The sequence below is a fragment of the Desarmillaria tabescens genome, assembly GCF_030435595.1.
Source record: "Desarmillaria tabescens strain CCBAS 213 chromosome Unknown EV420scaffold_37, whole genome shotgun sequence".
NCBI classification, from domain to species: Eukaryota; Fungi; Basidiomycota; class Agaricomycetes; order Agaricales; family Physalacriaceae; genus Desarmillaria; species Desarmillaria tabescens.
This window is the reverse complement of record NW_026848336.1, coordinates 177,232-190,690: the sequence shown is the minus strand read 5'-3', so window position 1 is coordinate 190,690 and position 13,459 is coordinate 177,232. Positions and strand designations below refer to the sequence as shown.

At 46.4% G+C, this 13,459-nt stretch overlaps 5 protein-coding genes across 5 annotated transcripts; all 5 read left to right on the top strand.

Annotated features, from left to right (window-relative positions):
• Positions 1-118: 118 nt before the first annotated feature.
• Positions 119-1,915, top strand: EV420DRAFT_763586 (uncharacterized protein). The gene is made up of 3 exons (XM_060483384.1): positions 119-143; positions 352-363; positions 416-1,915. Exon 3 carries the CDS (start codon positions 423-425, stop codon positions 1,647-1,649), a length of 1,227 nt encoding a protein of 408 aa, XP_060327053.1. The 5' UTR covers positions 119-143; positions 352-363; positions 416-422; the 3' UTR covers positions 1,650-1,915.
• Positions 1,916-4,537: 2,622 nt separating this feature from the next.
• Positions 4,538-5,474, top strand: EV420DRAFT_1646757 (uncharacterized protein; the record flags this gene model as incomplete). Its single annotated transcript, XM_060477953.1, has 4 exons — positions 4,538-4,560; positions 4,611-4,874; positions 4,926-5,053; positions 5,107-5,474. 4 exons carry the CDS (start codon positions 4,538-4,540, stop codon positions 5,472-5,474), a joined length of 783 nt encoding a protein of 260 aa, XP_060327052.1.
• Positions 5,475-8,511: 3,037 nt separating this feature from the next.
• On the top strand, positions 8,512-10,762 carry EV420DRAFT_763521 (uncharacterized protein). Its single transcript, XM_060483383.1, has 2 exons — positions 8,512-8,821; positions 8,873-10,762. The coding sequence occupies exons 1-2, from the start codon at positions 8,799-8,801 to the stop codon at positions 10,584-10,586; spliced, it is 1,737 nt and encodes a 578-aa protein (XP_060327051.1). The 5' UTR covers positions 8,512-8,798; the 3' UTR covers positions 10,587-10,762.
• An 898-nt stretch (positions 10,763-11,660) lies between these two features.
• Positions 11,661-12,148, top strand: EV420DRAFT_1766860 (uncharacterized protein; the record flags this gene model as incomplete). Its single annotated transcript, XM_060480896.1, has 2 exons — positions 11,661-11,704; positions 11,755-12,148. The coding sequence occupies exons 1-2, from the start codon at positions 11,682-11,684 to the stop codon at positions 12,146-12,148; spliced, it is 417 nt and encodes a 138-aa protein (XP_060327050.1). The 5' UTR covers positions 11,661-11,681.
• Positions 12,149-12,735: 587 nt separating this feature from the next.
• Positions 12,736-13,299, top strand: EV420DRAFT_1646754 (uncharacterized protein; the record flags this gene model as incomplete). The annotated part of the gene is made up of 1 exon (XM_060477952.1): positions 12,736-13,299. One exon carries the CDS (start codon positions 12,736-12,738, stop codon positions 13,297-13,299), a length of 564 nt encoding a protein of 187 aa, XP_060327049.1.
• Positions 13,300-13,459: the final 160 nt, after the last annotated feature.

Sequence of the window (13,459 nt, the reverse complement as noted above, 5' to 3'; positions counted from 1 at the left end):
CACAATGACTCGGAGCGGTCGAGGTCGGAAGGAGTGGTTTGCCGCTATTTACCTTAGCTGTATAAGCGAAGATGGCCAGCCAATCAATCAAGTCTTCCAGTCATCATCTTCTACCTCGAGTGACGGACAGTGTCAACTTCAGGATGTTGGGATTTGCAACTTCAAGCTTGTACTAGAAGATTCCCGAAGCTTCGGCTTACTCATTTGTCACGATACTTAGATATATTTAGTACTTTTGGTAGAATATTCTAGATACTTTGTGTAGTATATAAGGAGCTCATTAGGAGCTCTAGTAGCTAACAATTCAGTATTATACCTACTGCAAGCCTCCCACTGCAATAACTCCAACACAGGAATATCCTAGTACGCTCCACCTTATTTAGTGTAATAAAGAGGATTAACATGACTGAATTAGAGACACCATGGACGCTACGGATGCAACGTTCCATTTGGATGCAGTTGCACGTTCCATACCGGAGCCTGTATTCCCACACAAGGATCTAAACTCTCACGTCTCTGGACTTCTTCGTGCTACACGACCTTTTTTTGATACCGACCTTGACTGGATATTCCCCAATATTGAGGTCCTCCAACAACAGGTCTCAGTATATGACACGTTGCTAGACCGCATCGATGAAATCAGATCAAAAGTGCAAAGCCATCATGATGCAGTTCAGAAGTCATTGGCGGTGTATGCGTCAACGCTAGCACCCATCCGACGTCTTCCCAGCGATGTTCTTCGATCCGTTTTTCGCGAGATACAAATCTCGCAGTGGCAGAACGCTGGAAAAGCAAAACAGAAAGATGGCGAGGTGTTGGATTTTTCACAGGCTCCGTGGGTGCTCAGTGGTATATGCGGTGCTTGGAGGGATATTGTTCTATCCTATCCCCAACTCTGGTCGCATATAATACTTGACTTTCCGCTTCCTCGTACAATGGGCCTGTCTGGCGAACGTCGGTTTCCCCCTCGTCACGGTCATACGATCGACGCACTAAAAGTCGCGATCCATCATTCGGAACGGTATCCTCTCGAAATAGTGTTCAAACTTGGCCCTGGTGGCGATGAAGATATGGCCGTTGAAGCTCTTTCCGTGATTGCCAAGGAGTCATATCGGTGGAGGACCTTGGAGCTCTGTACATTCTTGGGATTGTTGGAGCGGTTGAAGGTGGTTCGCGAAAAGATTCCTTGTCTAGAATCTTTCACTTTGGACGCTTTAGATATGTCAAGAAGCGACAGAGCAGACCTGCCTGAAGATACTCAATGTATCTTCGCTGATGCCCCTCGCCTTCAAAGGGTGATTTTACGCGGCGCCTACTGTGTCGGGGATTTCATATTTCCTCCTCATATCACTCATCTCGCCGCATATGCGAGGAATTTTTCTAACCTTGGAATTTATCGGTCTCTCGTAGAATGCCATCTCAGGGTACATCAAACAGACGATCAGGATGTCTCCCTTCCTCTTAACATCTACCTTCCCAATGTCCGGTGCCTTTTTGTGTCATCACTGCGAGTACTGGCACATCTGTGTCTACCTTCCTTGAATAATCTCAGAGTCAATCGTATCAACTTGGACCCTGATGCAAACACGCGCGATGTTCAGATCGTGAATGATTTCATCCGACGTTCGCGGTGCTCCCTTCCAGATTAGTCTTCCATTCTTCGAACGCAGACGATCAGATCTTCGTCTGAGAGTCACTCTTATTCATGGACACTCTGGTGTCCTTGGACATTTTGTTCCTTTGGGGCTCTGAGGATACCTTCGATGCTCTTGCTCCTATTGGATTCCTCCCGAATTTGCAGCATCTACAGTTATTTTGTTTTGGTATATCCGGGTCTTCATCCCAAGATTCCCTTGTCGCTATGATCTCTTTGCATAGGGAAAATCTTCGTTCGGTCAAAATTTACTGTTCCAGGCCTGAGAATGCAGAGACCTTCAATCGATACCTCACACCACTGCAGCAACCTGGACAACACTTTATTGCTAAACCGAAAGGACTATACGACGAAACTTCTGGAATGCAGTTCGGAAAATTCAGTCAGTGTGATTTAGATGCTACAGTTGACTAGTGAATTTTTCTCTACAGTACGTCCTTCTTTACTCAGAGATCTCCAATTGCTGCAATAGACCTCCTAGTTAGCTGCGAGCATGGTGGGATTAATTTGGATATGTTAACGCCCGATAGCACCGCCCGTTTGGAGGCAGCGTGGCTTCAGTCCTGAGTGGTCTTTGCAGAACTACAGCCATTGACATCTACCGTCCCACAGATCTCTTGTGTCCTTTGTCACTTTTCTAATTCAGATATACACTGACCGACAAAAATAAAGAAACACGTGGTTTTTTTGATTGGAGTCACAATAGCTCCTCAATGCTGCAATATTTTTTCAGACTTTCAGTGAGAGAAATGTAGCTTAATTGATGTAGTTTATTGTTAGAAAAAGAATGAGGTACATACATGAAAAAAATGATGAGATATAAATATGTTAGCCAAGAGTGTCATTTTTAGCAGTGTAAGTAAAATGAGAAAACAAGATAATTGACCTGATGAAAAGTCCAACAACCTAATATCTAGTATGCCTGCCCTTTGCCAATATCAAGGACCTCACCCATGATGGGATACTACCATATAACGCATTGCAATACTCTTTTTCAAGTGCAGCCCACTCCTCCTGCAGAATGGCAAATAATGTGGCAGTCGTTGTCGGGTGACGTGGTCTGTTGTTCAGATGATGTTCGAGAGTAGCCCAAGCATTCTCTATGATGCTTTGGTTGGGGCTGTTTGGTGGCCAGTCCATTACAGAGATGTTTTGGTCGGTGAGCCACTTTTTCGTAAGCTGAGCTGTGTGCTTGGGGTCATTATCCTGCTGAAAAAGGACATCGTCGACTGAGAATTCATAGTCCTGGAGGGTGCCGAGAAGTCCTTCATTAAGTATCTGGCAGTACTGGACAGCATTCATAGTGCCTTCCACCAAAATCAGCTGTCCGAAGCCCAAACTCATCATGCATCCCCAGACCATCACCCCCCCACCTCCATGCTTCAACCAGGGCAACACGTTATGCACATCTAGTGCCTCACCAGGACCCCTATGACACCACTGCACTCCGTCCAACCCAAAGAAGTTGAATTTGGACTCATCTGAGTAGAGCACAGTACCCCATTTTTCTGCTCCCCATTCTGCATGTGCCTCTGCCCACACCCTTCGCTTTCTAACATGAGCCTTTGTGAGCATTGGTACCTTCCACCTCTTGTAACCCTTCAGGCCCTCATCTGAAAGCCTGCGCTGCACAGTGCGCTCTGAAAGATGGTCGAAATACTCCTGTTGAATGTCGACCGCTGTCCGGCAGTCGTGACTACGGATTTTTTGCATGGCAAATTTAATATCTGCATCGTCCATCTTGTGCAGGCAGCCTTGCCCTTCGATCCGAGCATAGTAGTTCTCCTTCCCTTCATATTTGTGGCCAGTTTTGCAGACAGTAGAGCGTGAACATCCAATGACATTGCTGATTTCAGTGCAGGTGTGGCCTTCATTGAGGAGAGTGCAAATACGGGCTGCTTTCGTAGGGGTAATAGGCACATTTGGTTTGCGAGGAGGAGGTGAATACATGATAGGAATTTCAATGCAATCGGCCCAGGTGGTGGTTCAGATTCAAGTTGGTTCCGACATTGATGTGATGCCATTACATCATCAAAATTGGCATGTGGTTTCGCAGCCCTCTTACTTTGCTCACTGACTGGTATTTTTGCCTCATTCTTTTCATAATATTAAACTACAGATATCAAGCTACATTACACTCACTGGAAGTCCAAAAAAATATCGCAGTGTTGAGGAGCTATTGCGACTCCGATCAAAAAAACCATATGTTTCTTTATTTTTGTCGGTCAGTGTACGTATTTGTGTAGGGAACGTTAAACTTGACAACGGGGAGAAGAGATTGAGGGTTGTTCGCATCAGAACATTCCTAGCTTTCACACTATTTCGATTGGTGAGTTCATACTGAATGAACAGATGGGTTGAAGAATAATACTCAGACTTGCCCAAACGTCAACAATCCGGCTCTTCATTTTGCTCTCCGCTGAGCACCATCTCCCTAATCATATCTAAAAAACCACGTCCTTTTGTCAGTATCTGCTCCTGCTCACTTTCCTTGAGGGAGGATCGCAGCGTCCACTCAGATTCATCACAGGCCGATGTATCACTTTCGAAGAGGCGGTCCTGAGAACGTGAAGTCATATTTGTTCCGTTGGATAGTCTGTAGACCATTTTCTCAAATTTGTAATAATTGGGTGTTCCAACAGGTTCCAACTTCCGGCTTAGAGCTATGGTTTGAGTGAGAAATGGTATCCGGCATCGCAAGATGGAATAATATACGAAAAATTTCCTGATTTACTTTATGTTCAACCCGAATCAACTGTGCAGCAGGTAGTTCGAACGGAAACATTCAATGATCACAAACTCCGAGTCTCCGACTGAACTTTTGGCTCGTTTACGGTCCGGCGATGCCGGTGGACAGAGCTTTCTTTGATCTTCCACCTCGAGATGTCAGGTTCAGGAATATCTAAGTAAGTTCTACTTTGCGAGATTTTGGAGAGGACTGATACACATGTATTAGAGACACCATGGACGCGACAGATGTGATGTTTCACTTGGATGGAGTGGCACATTCCATACCATTGCCTTTATTCCCACCCGAGGATCTAAACTCTCGTGTCTCTGAGCTTCTTCGTGCTACACGATCTTTCCTTGATATCGACCTTGACTGGATATCCTCTAATATCGAGGATCTCCAACAACAGATCTCGGTATACGACACCTTGTTAGACCGCATCGATGAAATCAGATCAAAGGTGCAAAGCCATCTCGATGAAGTTCAGAGGTCATTGGCAGTGTATGCGTCGACGCTAGCACCCATCTGACGTCTTCCCAGCGATGTTCTTCAATCTGTGTTTCGCAAGATGCATATCTCACAGTGGCAGAACGCTGGAAAAGCAAAACAGAAAGATGGCGAGGTGTTGGATTTTTCACAGGCTCCGTGGGTGCTTAGTCGTGTATGTTGTGCTTGGAGAGACATTTTTCTATCATATCCCCACTCTGGTCGCACATTGTAGTTCACTTTCGGTCCCTTCATTTAATGGACATGCCCGACCGCCATTCCTCCCCTCGTCATACGATCGACGCACTAAAAGCCATAATTCATCGTTCGGAACAGCATCCTCTCGACATAGTGTTCAAACTCGATCCTGATGGTGATGGAGATATGGCCGTTGAAGCTCTTTCCGTGATTGCCAAGGAGTCATATTGGTGGAAAACCTTGCAGCTCTGTACATTCTTGAGGTTGTTGGAGTGGTTGAAGGTGGTTCGTGGAAAGATTCCTTCTCTGGAGTCTTTCACTTTGACCGCTTTAGATATGTCTGGAATCGACAGAGCAAACGTGTCTGAAGTATCTTCGCTGAAGCTCCTCGTCTTCAAAGGGTGATTTTGCGCGGCGCCTATTGGGTTGGGGATTTCATATTTCCTCCTCATATCACTCATCTCGCCGCATACACGAGGAAATTTTCTAACTTTGGAATTTATCGGTCTCTTGTTGAATGTCATCTCATGGTACATCAACCAAATGATCAGGATATCTCCCCTCCTCTTAACATTTCCCTTTCCGATGTACAGTGCTTTTTTGTGTCATCACTGCGAGTACTGGTGCATCTGTCCCTACCTTCCTTGAATAATCTCACAGTCGATCGTATCAACTCGGACCCTGGTGCAAACACCCGTGATGTTCAGATCGTGAACGATTTCATCCGACGTTCGCGGTGCTGCCTTTCCAGATTAGTCTTCCATTCTTCAAATGGAGACAATCAGATCTTCATCCGGGAGTCACTCTTATTCATGGACACTCTGGTGTTCTTGGAAAATTTGTTCCTTTGGGATATTGAGGCTACCTTCAATGCCCTTGCTCCTGTTGGATTCCTCCCGAATTTGCAGCATCTACGGCTATTTTGTTTTGGTATACTAACCGGGTCTTCATCCCAGGATTCCCTTGTCGCTATGATGTCTTCGCGTACCGGGGATCTTCATTCGGTCGAAATTTACTGTTCCATGTCTGAGAATGTAGAGAGCTTCAATCGACATATCGCACCTGCTGCAGCAACCCGGACAACGCTTTATTGCTGCCCTGGATAGGCGGGGCCAAGAAACCTCCGGAATGCAGTTCAGAAAATTCAATCAGTCTGATTTCGGCGTTGCAGTCGATCAGTGAGGTTTTTCTGCAGTGCGTCCTCCCTTTACTCAGGGATCTCCAATTACTGCAATTATCCTAATTTCGTTTCAGTGCAAGTTAACGTTTTATGCTGCGCCGCGTTCGTTCCTATGGATGACTGCACAGAATCCCAACGCACATCGCTTCCTAAGGGTATGCATACTTCATTGAAGTCATACTTGTATATATCACTGTTATAAATACTACGAACACCGCATGCCAAGGGATGGAACTGGAAGAGCTCGTAGTGAGCTAAGGGTGTCAGGGGAAAGGGTGCGACTGGGTGCTTTATTTGTGAGGTTTCACCACGTGGCCAAATCCCTGTTCTTGAAGAAGAGCACTGAGTTACGCGGAAAGGACAGCTGATATTTCCAAATATTTGGTATCCAGATGGATTTAGTGAGTGCGCCTATTCCACCTAGCGCCTACTGATGAACCTATACGTGCCATTCTTGACAAAATTCATGCTCTTGACCATTCCACCCATATTTTCCTGGTTCCCAGTGACTCGCCTCAGGTTCATACCCGAGATAGACAGAACTGACCCTTCTACGCAACAAACCAGTACCACGCTCTTGGACCAGTGAAGACACGATGACCCAGGCTCATCCCGTACGAAGAAGGGTGGATTAGCCTCTACAGTTGACGTGTCAAAGAAGAAAAACCTGCAAATAATATTCTCATACCATCTTATCTGACCCCTACACGTCACCAACATTCATTCCCTCTTTCCTCTTGAGCATACTAACGATAGTAACACCCATCTCAGAGTCTCCACTCAAAATTACGTGTTGTATGGGCGCCGATCCGCGGTATCTTGGGAGAAGGGGCGGGTGGACGTCCAGTCGCCTCATCGGAGAAATAGATCCAGAAAGCGGGGAGAAAGCATCCATCCGAAAGATGCCGTGATGACCAGATGGTTGAGCAACGTGCCCTCAGAAAATGATGCCGGTGGCTGCCCCATGTTTATACTGACCATTCGGAATGGCCTTTCCTGTATGGTGAGCTTGAAGTAAAGGAGAGGCGTAACTACGTCAATCTTTGTTGATGGGAGGTGCTTACCCAGCGCTCTTGCCTAGATTTAATGAACATTTTGTGCGGGATAGAAAATTGTAGGTCATCTAGGACGAATCTTGCAACCTAATGATCTAGATTGATTTCAGCAGTTTCCTTAATGAAAGCAAAGAAAAAAAATGCGCCTAAATCGGAAAACAGGGCGCCTTTCCATCCAACCTAGATTACTTTCTACGGAGATCGTCTTGGTTTGACTAAGCTGGAAAGAAAAGAGTAACCTTACAGGATTATCTGTCGACTCTCCTTATCTAATCTGTGTTCGATGCTTCAGTAAGATTCAATGACAAACTAAGTCAACAGTCCGGTTCTTCGTTTTGTTCGCCGCTGAAAAAACAATCACCAGAAACCGCCCATGTCAATAGGAACCTAACACACCAAGCAATTTTCCCTTACCCTCCCACCATGTGTCATATTCCCCGAGGTTGTCTCATTGCGGCGTCCACCTTGGCTATATTTGCGTGGATTCGTTCAATTGAAGACACAACTTGCAGATGTATCGAGGAGATCCTCGCGCACAGGGGGCACGTCTTTGAAGAGCCGGTCCTGGGAACATGGTGTCATATTCAACAGGTGTAGATTGCTCTGTGTGGGTAGTACGTACCCCCACTTTCGAATTCGATAAGTAGTAATTGGTCGTAGAGCACTCGTGCTTACTGCTGAAGAATGGAGGGCAGGAATGCGTAAAGGCATCCAAGTATAACTACCGCTAGGGCTGGAATAATACTTACTGTGAAAATCTGCGGTTTGCTCGATGTTCCCGCAAGACAGAATGGTATATGCACTTCGGTCCAGATTCATGTTCAACGTGACAGGTAGTCCAAAGGTAAGCATTGATCACAAACTCCGATCGTTGAAATGGTTTGTTTACGGTCCCGGACCGACGAAGCCGGTGGACAGTCTTCCTCTTGTTCGTTAGGGCTGCGCACCGTAACCGCATTGTACGGTTGGACGGCTTCCGTATACAGTATACACACCGAAGTCGTGAACTCTTCAGGAAATACCGTATTGTACGGCCGTCGACGGCCGTAATTCGTGTGGCAGTGCTTTCGGACTTTCATGCATCTCTGTGAGCTCCATATCTACGTTCCAATGCAAGGAAAGGTGGCTGACCTTTGTATGAATTGATGTTCTAGACTTTTCAAAGCATTCCGACTCGAATTCACACTTGCAGGACCCTATGACGCCATAGTTGAGTCTCTCACCGCTTTTCCTAGCACTCGAACATATTGATTTCTTGGTCGAGGTTTGATCAGAGCATATCGGCTTGGTTATTATACTAATATATTACATATTGAGCACTGAACCAGCACATATATGAGTGACAAACTCACCAGGGCCAATACGGCCGTATATACGACTGTGACAGCCGTTTGAATTGTACGGACCGACACCGACAGCACTAGAACTTTACGGTATACGGTTCGGTTACAGACGGTGCGCAGCCCTATCAATGTTTGTCTTCTTCCTCGACCGATGTCAGCTTCAGGAATATCCAAGTACGTCCCATATCGCCCAATGCAACAGAGAGAACTAAACAAAAGAATTAGAAACACCATAGGTGCGACAGAAGCAATGCTCCACTTGGATGCAGTGGCATGCTCCATACCAGAGCCTGTATTCCCACCCGGGGACCTAAACTCTCACGTCTCTGGTATTCTTCGTGCCACGCGACCTTTCCTTGACACCGACCATGACTGGATACTCCCTAATATCGAGGTCCTCCAACGACAGGTCTCGGTATACGACACATTGTTAGACCGCATCGATGAAATCAGATCGGGAGTACAAAGCCGCCGCGATGCAGTTCAAAAGTCATTGGCAGCGTATGCATCGACACTAGCACCCATCCGACGTCTTCCCAGCGACGTTCTTCGATCCGTGTTTCGCGAGATACAAATCTCGCAGTGGCAGAAAGCTGGCAAATCAAAACAGAAAGATGGCGAGGCGTTGGATTTTTCACAAGGTCCGTGGGTGCTCAGTCGTGTATGCGGTGCTTGGAGGGATATCGCTCTATCCTATCCCCAACTCTGGTCGCATATAAGACTTGATTTTTCGCCTCCCTATACAATGGACCCGCCCGGGGAGCATCGGCGTCCCCCTCGTCATACGATCGATGCACTAAAAGCCATGATTCATCTTTCTAAACAACATCCTCTCGACATAGTATTCAACCTTGATCGTAAAGGCGATAAGGATATCGCCGTTCAAGTTTTTTACATGATTCTCAAGGAGTCATGTCGGTGGAGGTCCTTGCGGCTACGTACTTCCCCGGTTTTTTTGGAGCTATTCAAGATGGTTCGCGGAAAGATTCCTTGTCTGGAATCTTGCACTTTGGATACTTTGGATATGCTTGAAAGCGACAGAGCGGACCTGCCTGAAGATACTCGAAGTATCTTCGCTGAAGCCCCTCGCCTTCAAAACGTGACTTTATGCGGTACCCACGGTCTCGGGAGTTTCATGTTTCCTCCTCATATCACACATCTCGCAGCATGTACGAACAATGTTGCTAACCTTGGAGTTTACCAGTCTCTCGTCGAATGCCATCTCGAGATCGATCCAAGAAACGACCAGGATATTTCCCTCCCTCTTAACATTCACCTTCCCAATGTCCGGTACCTTTTTCTGTCATCACTGCGAGTACTTGCACATCTGTGCCTACCTTCCTTAAAAAATCTCACAGTCGATCGTGTCGACTCGAACCTTGGTGCAAACACGCGGGATGTTCAGATTGTGAACAATTTCATCCGTCGTTCTCGGTGCTCCCTTTCCAGATTAGTCTTCCATTCCTCGAACGCAAACGATCAGATCTTCATCCGGGAGTCACTCTTATTCATGAACACTCTGGTGTCCTTGGAAATTTTGTTCGTTTGGGACATTGAGGATACCTTCCATGCCCTTGCTCCTGTTGGATTCCTCCCAAATTTGCAGCATCTGCGGCTATTTTGTTACGATGTACCTTCATCCCAAGATTCCCTCATCGCAATGATCTCTTCGCGTAGCCAAAATCTTCGTTCGATCCAATTTTACTGTTACAAGCCTGAGGATGCGGAGAGCTTCAATCGATATCTCGCACCACTGCAGCAACCTGGACAACACTTTATTGCTACACCAAGCGAACTACATAACGAAACTTCTGGAATGCAGTTCGGAGAATTCGGTCAGTGCGATTTAGATGCTACAGTTGATCAGCGAAATTTTTCTCTACAGTACGTCCTCCTTTACTCGGAGATCTCCAGTTGCTGCAATAGACCTCCTAGTTAGCTGCGAGCACGGTGGGATTAATTTGGATATGTTAACGCCCGATAGCACCGCCCGTTTGGAGGCAGCGTGGCTTCAATACTGATTAGTCTTTACAGAACTACAGCCATTGACATCTAGTACCGTCCCACAGATCTCTTGTGTCCTTTGTCCCTCTCCTAATTCAGACAGATAAAATATACTTATTTGTGTAGGGAACGTTAAACTTGACAACGGGGAGAAGGGTCTGAGGGTCGTTCGCATCAGGACGTTCCTAGCTTTTACACTATTTCTATTGGTGAGTTCACAATGAATGAACAGATGGGTTGAAGAATAATACTCGAACTTGCCTAAACGTCAACAATCCGGCTCTTCGTTTTGCTATCCACTGAAATACCATCTCGCTAATCAGATCTAAAAAACCACGTCCCTCTGCCATTATCCGCTCCCGCTCACTTTCCTCGAGGAAGGACTGCAGCGTCCACTCAGATTATTCACAGGCTTGGAATATACCTAGTAGAGAATCAGAATCGGCTATGCCTTCTGAGAACGCGCCTGTCGATGTATCGCTTTGGAAGACGCGGTCCTGAGAACGTGAAGTCAAATTCGCTCTGTTGGATGGTCTGTGGACCCCATTTTCTCGAATTTGTAGCAATTGGGTGTTCCGGCATAGTAGGGTTTGAGTGGGCAATGGTGTCTGGTATGAAGGAGGCACCAGAGTGATCTTCAAATCGAGGCACGAATGCATCCCAGCTTATACTACTAGTAGTACTCTTCCTTGCGGGGCAGTCCTTTCGACAGCGGGAAATTTTTGTCAAGAGTCTCACGCCGGAGATGGACCGCTATTGCTTGAGCCGAGCCACTGTAGGTCCCTTGTCCACGTACCATCTTGATGGAAATGTTTTCACGGTCTTGTTGGTTCGATAAGTTGATCTTCCTGCAAGATGGAATAATATACGTACTTGTTTCCGGATTTACTCTATGTTCGACCCGAATCAACTGTGCAGCAGGTAGCTCGAACGGAAACATTTAACGATCACAAACTCCGACTGAACTTTTGGTTCGTTTACGGTCCGGCGATGCCGGTGGACAGAGCTTCCTTTGATCTTCTACCTCGAGATGTCAGGTTCAAGAATGTCCAAGTAAGTTCTACTTTGCGAGATTTTGCAGAGGACTGATACATATGAATTAGAGACACCATAGACGCGACAGATGTGATGTTCCACTTGGATGGAGTGGCACATTCCATACCATTACCTTTATTCCCACCCGAGGTTCTAAATTCTCGCGTCTCTGGGCTTCTTCGTGCTACACGATCTTTCCTTGATACCGACCATGACTGGATATTCCCCAATATCGAGGTCCTCCAACAACAAGTCTTAGTATATGACACGTTGCTAGACCGCATCGATGAAATCAAAGCAAAGGTGCAAAGCCGTCGTGATACAGTTCAGAAGTCATTGGCGGCATACACCTCAACGCTAGTACCCATCCGACGTCTTCCCAGTGATGTTCTTCGATCCGTGTTTCGCGAGATACAGATCTCGCAGTGGCGGAACACTGACACACTGTTATGGATCTCATGACTTTTCGGGTCTGTACATGAGTCAACATACGCCTACTCTCGGCCTTCTCGGCCTTGACCTCGGCCTACCAGTATGTTCTCTTATTTTCTCTTTCTTTCTCTATTCTTCTTGCTGATACTAGAATACTGTGGAACATTGTAGAATCATAATGACTCAATGCCTTACTAGTGGCATATAAATATTGTCTTTACCGTTGTATTAGAATCTTAAGCTAATTTTTACTCATCTTCGAAGTCCACTTAATTGTGTGAACTAAGCATCTCTGATCGGTTACGCCAAGCGCTTGCCAATCAATTGCTTCCCGATTACGCCTAGCGCTTTTCGGAAACCCTGTTAGTTACGCCTAGCGCTTGCTGACGCCCTCGTTAACTATGCCTAGCACTTGTTAGCACCCTTACGGATCCCTCTTGGTGGTTGGAATTCGGCTTTTGGACATCCTCGCTCTCAACTTAGGTTTTACTCGAGTATTCAGTAACTCGTGTATTAGCCAAAATACCCTGATTCTTAACATTGGTGGACACATTGGGACCACCTTGTAGAGGGAATCGTTTCATTCATTAATTTCCTACTCGCTAAAGCACTTTATCATGCCTGAATCCATTTCACCGACTCATTTGCCCAATCCGCAATCTTCTCCCCCGACTCAGCACTCGCATGTCGACTTGTCTGTCTTCCCAAACCCTCTAGCACCACTCGTATTGTCAGTCGACCCAGTGGATATCACTGACACTGAGATTCAGAAAGTTACTTGCCTGTGGCCATCCTGTGTTCCCCTTCTGACATTCATAGGGAATTCACAGTTACAGGAGCGCAAGGATCGTATTATACAGATACTTAAGCTCAGCAAGAACAGGAAACTCGGTAATGGCCTACAAGCTGCCAGTGCTCATGTACTGACGCACAACCAGTATACTAATATCTTTTCGGAAGAAACATGCATGCTAGATCGCCTTCTCACGTCTGTTTTCACCTGCACCACGTTCATGAAAGATGTTGTCTACAAGATGGATGAGAACATCTATCAGGAACTTCACACCAGGTTAACGACTCGCCGTGCAATAGCTTCCTTATCACTCAATTCATTTGGTTATTCAGATTTTAAAGTACCTACATGGGGCATCAACACTGTGAAGGGCTTGACAGCCAACTAGTCTGGCCGTGGTCCGGTTCAGGACCGTGTGGACCCGGTCCGAACCCGAACCGAACCTGCAGGTCCAGCTCCGGTTCAGGTTCAGGTCCAGCACAGCCACCTGGGTCCAGGTTCAAGGTTCGACCTGTTTGAAAATTCTGAACCCGGTTCGGACCCGGTCC